This window comes from Pyrus communis, chromosome 6, assembly GCF_963583255.1.
Source record: "Pyrus communis chromosome 6, drPyrComm1.1, whole genome shotgun sequence".
NCBI lineage: Eukaryota > Viridiplantae > Streptophyta > Magnoliopsida > Rosales > Rosaceae > Pyrus > Pyrus communis.
The window spans coordinates 4770010-4774843 of record NC_084808.1 but is presented as its reverse complement, the minus strand read 5'-3'; the positions used below and the strand labels follow the sequence as shown (position 1 = coordinate 4774843).

The 4834-nt window shown below is 42.9% G+C and overlaps 1 protein-coding gene across 1 annotated transcript; it reads left to right on the top strand.

Moving 5' to 3' along the window:
* Window positions 1-1597: 1597 nt before the first annotated feature.
* LOC137735955 (uncharacterized) lies at window positions 1598-2677 on the top strand. Its single transcript, XM_068475306.1, has 2 exons — window positions 1598-2138; window positions 2373-2677. Exons 1-2 carry the CDS (start codon window positions 1598-1600, stop codon window positions 2675-2677), a joined length of 846 nt encoding a protein of 281 aa, XP_068331407.1.
* Window positions 2678-4834: the final 2157 nt, after the last annotated feature.

Genomic DNA, 4834 nt, shown 5'->3' with positions numbered 1-4834 from the left:
AGTGTGGACGAAATCGAGGAGTACTACCAACTATTCTTGGAGTACAAAGACGTCTTTGCTTGGACCTACAAAGAAATGCCCAGCCTTAACCCTACCATCGCCATGCATCGTCTGGCATTCAAGCCTAGAACGTGACCGATAAAGCAAAATTGATCTGAGCTCATTCCGCAAATTGAGACCAAGATTGACAAGCTAATCGAAGCAGGCTTCATTCGAGAGGTGCAATACTCTAAATGGATCTCCAACATTGTCATTATCCTTAAGAAATCTGGATAAATATGTGTGCGTAGATTTCTTCGACCTCAACGATGCTTGCCTAAAGGATGACTTTCCTTTGCCAATCATCGAAATCATGGTGGACACAACCACTGGCCATAAGGCGCTGTCATTCGTGGATGAATCCTCTGGATACAATGAAATCCGCATGGCTCCCAAAGATGATGAACTAATAGCCTTCCATACTTCAAAACGTATCTACTACTACAAGGTAATGCCCTTTAGCTTAAAGAATGTTGGGGCTACGTATCAACGCACAATGCAGAAAATCTTCAATGACATGCTACACAAAAACTTAGAATGTTACGTAGACGACGTAGTTGTCAAGACCAAAAAGAGATCTAATCACTTGAAGGATTTACGAATGGTGTTCGACAAACTACGACATTACAACCTCAAGATGAACTCATTGAAGTGTGCATTTGGCATCACCTCTGGGAAGTTCCTCAGCATAATTGTCAAGCACAGTGGCATTGAAGTAGAATAATCAAAGATCAAGGCTATTCAAAGCATGCCCGAGCCAGGAAACTTACACGAGCTGAAAAGTCTACAATGGCGGCTTGCCTTCATTAGACGCTTCATCTCCAACCTCACTGGACGCTGTCAACCTTTCAGTCGACTCATGAAGAACGCTCCATTCATATGGGATAATGCTTGCTGCAATGCCTTCGAGAGCATAAAACGATACCTGGCCAGCCCACCTGTCTTAGGAGCACCTGTGCCTGGAAAACCGTTCATCTTATACATTGCTGCACAAGAGGGTTCCGTTGGAGCACTCTTGGCACAAGAAAATGAAAACCAAAAGGAAAGAGCACTTTATTACCTAAGTAGAACTCTCACTGGTGCTGAGCTTAACTACTCACCGATCGAGAAGATGTGCCTTGCTCTAGTCTTTGTCGTTCAAAAGCTAAGACACTACATGCATGCTTACACCATCCATTTGGTTGCTAAAGCCGACCCTATCAACCAACACGAGATCATCTATGTCTCAGCCAAATGGCCGTTGCTTCTCAACTAACACGAGATCATCTACATCTCAGCCAAAGCTGTTAAGGGACAAGCCCTAGTGGACTTCCTTGCCGATCACCTAATCCTAGCCAATTGGAAAATCTTGGACGACTTGCCTGACGAGGAGGTGTTCTACATTGACATCTTCCTGACGTGGGCAATGTTCTTCTACGGATCCGCACAAATAGATGGAACGAGGGCAGTAGTAGTATTCATGTCATCACAAAGACAAGTACTACCCTATTCCTTCCGATTAAACGAGATATGCACCAACAACGTCCCTAAGTACTAAGAGCTGATCATTGGACTCCAAATGACGATCGACATGGAAATCACAACACTAGAAGTGTATGACGACTCTAAACTCATAATCAATCAACTCCTGACTGAATATGAAGTGAGGAAAGATGATCTCATCCTATACTTCCAACTAGCAACTCAACTGCTACAAAAGTTCAAGGTTGTGACGCTAGAACATGTGCCAAGAAAAGAAAATCAAATGGCGGATGCTCTCGCTAACTTAGCCTCAAGTATGGCACTAGAAGAAGCCGAAGCTATAGACGTGCCGGTTTCCCAAAGATGGGTGATCCCACTCATCACTAAAATGCTACTAGATGACACAAACGTCATCTCAGTACTTCCAGTCGACACTGAAGAGTGGAGACAGCCACTGATTGAGTATTTGGAGCATGGAAAACTTCTAGATAATCCTAAACACCGCTTTGAAATAGATCAACGAGCGCTTCGCTTCCTCTACCACAAAGAAACTCTCTATGGACGCTTTTTTGAAGCAGTACTTCTAAGATGCCTAGGTGAGGAAGAGGCCAATGAAGCCATGGAAAAAGTACACTCAGGCGTATGCGGAGTGCATCAGTCTGGACCAAAGCCACATTTCTAGCTCAAAATAATGAGTTACTACTGGCCGAGCATGGTGAAGGAGTACCTGGAATACGCCAAAAGGTGCCAAGCCTGCCAATTCCACACTAACTTCATACATCAACCACCTAAGCCTTTACACGCTACAGTTGCCTCATGGTTGTTTGATGCATTAGACGTTGTATGACCAATAACACCAAATTCATTTCTAGGAGAAGCTTACATCATAACCGCAACATATTACTTCTCTAAGTGGGCTGAAGTCGTACCCCTAAAGGAAGTCAAAAAGGAAACTATCATCCGTTTCATCAAAGAGCATATCATTCATCGATATGGTGTGCCGCGCTACATCATCACTGACAATGCAAAACAGTTCTCCAACCAACTCATGGACGAGCTCTGCAAGAAATACAAGTTCAACCAGCACAAGTCTTTCATGTATCATGCTCCGACGAACAGTCTTGCGGAAGCATTCAACAAAACGTTATGCAACCTCTTGAAGAAGGTGATCGGTTGAACAAAGAGAGGCTAGCACAAAAGAATAAGCGAAGCACTTTGAACATATAGGACTACACATAGGACTCCTACCCAAGCTACACCTTATTCTCTCATATATGGCGTGGAAGCTGATCTGCCACTCGAAAGTCAAATCCCCTCACTAAGGATGGCTATACAAGAAGGCTTGACTGAAGAGGAAAACGCAAAGCTACAACTTTAAGAGTTGGAAGCACTCAATGAAAGGAGGCTCGAAGCTTAACTACACTTGGAATGCAAGCAAGCACAGTTATCCAAGGCATTCAACAAGAAGGTCCACCCAAGGTCTTTCCAAACTAGAGATCATGTCTTAGCATTACAGAGGCTTATCATCACAACTCACAAGACAAAAAGCAAGTTCACGTCAAAGTGGGATGGACCTTATGTAATACAAGAGGTCTACACCAACGGTGCCTACTTAATCATGGCAGAACATAGCTTACAGATTGGCCCCATCAACAACAGATTGTTGAAGCGCTATTACCCCTAAACCAAACACTCAATGCTCCTCGCCTGCAAGAGCCTAAACTGCACACGACACAATGCTCCTCGCCTACATGAGCTTAAACTGCACACGGCATAAAGCTCCTAGCCTACATGAGCCTAAAATGCACACGGCAACAATGCTCCTCGCCCCTATGAACTTAAACTGCATGAAAACAATGCTCCTTGTTCGCACGAGCTTAAAAGGCGACACCCAATGCTCCTTGTTCACACGAGCTTAAAAGGCTTAACTAAAGCAAAAGACATGTAGGACAAACCTCGTGAGCATTGAAGGGTGAAGATGACAAAGTCACAACGACGAAAAGAAATCAGCCACAAAAGCTTGAAGAGCATGGCAAAGAAGGCAACTACAAGACGGTCCTTCAACGCATGCTACAATAGCAAAGAAAACCAAAATGCTACGCAAATGCACTACGCAAACCCACAGTTACGCAAGCAGTTTCTTGCACTGCATGGCAAAGAGGGCAGCTACAAGATGGTCCTTCAAAGCATGCTACAGTAGAAAAGAAAACCAAAATGGTACGCAATTGCACTATGCAACCTCGCAGTGATTATGCAAGCACTTTCTTGCATTGCACGACAACGTCACCACTGAGGGAAAACTATGACCAAAAGGCACTACACAGCGCAAACCCATTGCAGTCTTTTACACAGCAGCACATGATAAAAGTGACGCATTTCAACAAGCTCTAAGAAAGCAAAACCCACGGCAAAGCACAGCAGCAAGCACATGGCAAGGATGTGAATTGTGAAAAAAATACACACCCAATTGTCCTATAAATAGGGGTCAATTGCTTCCTAATGCTATAAGGGAAATACATACCCAAATAGCAAAAGGAAAATAAAAAGAAGGAAGCACATTCCAACCAAAAGAAGGAAGCAAATTCCAAACAAAAAATGGCAAGTTTCAGCCAATCTGCGCAAGCAGGATGTTTTTGGTGATAATTCAGCTTTCCGGAGGAATTTTGATGCCAGGCCAACTGGAGAAGGAAGCTAAAAGGCTGATGATTGTTGTATCAAAATTTCATAACTTTTCCTAAAGCCAAACGTTCCAGTTTTCAAAGTTAATAAGGCAGAAGTTGTTTTCCCGTTAGAACTGCGCAGCTGTAGGAAAATGATGAGTTCAAGACTTTCCCGATTTTTCCTAGTGGTGTGTGATATATTCCTGAAAATATAAGAGATAAAGATACGTTTCCCATATTTTTACAGAATTTTCCAAACGAGAAATCGACCTCAAACTTGGCATGCAAGTCAGATGACATGTTTCCCAAACCAAGCACAATATTCAAAGTTTCCCAAAACAAAAGCATGTTGTTTTTGCAACAAAAATCAGCAAGGAAGAGAAAAGGAAACAAAAAAAAGGAAATGGCTTCAAAATTTCCAAAATAACAAAGGAAAGAACCCCTCCTTGCCATGGAAAATAAAAGGGGAAAGGAAAGAATCCCTCCTTGCCATGGAAAACAAAAGGGAAAGGAAAAACACCCTCCTTGCCGTGGGAAAAAAAAAGGGAAAGGAACAAATGCACATCCCATATACCCAAGGACAAGCATTAAAGCTTTCCAAAACCTTGAAGGAAATCATCACAGCTTTCCAAAATCTTGAAGGAAATCATCAAGGCTTTCCAAAACCTTGAAGG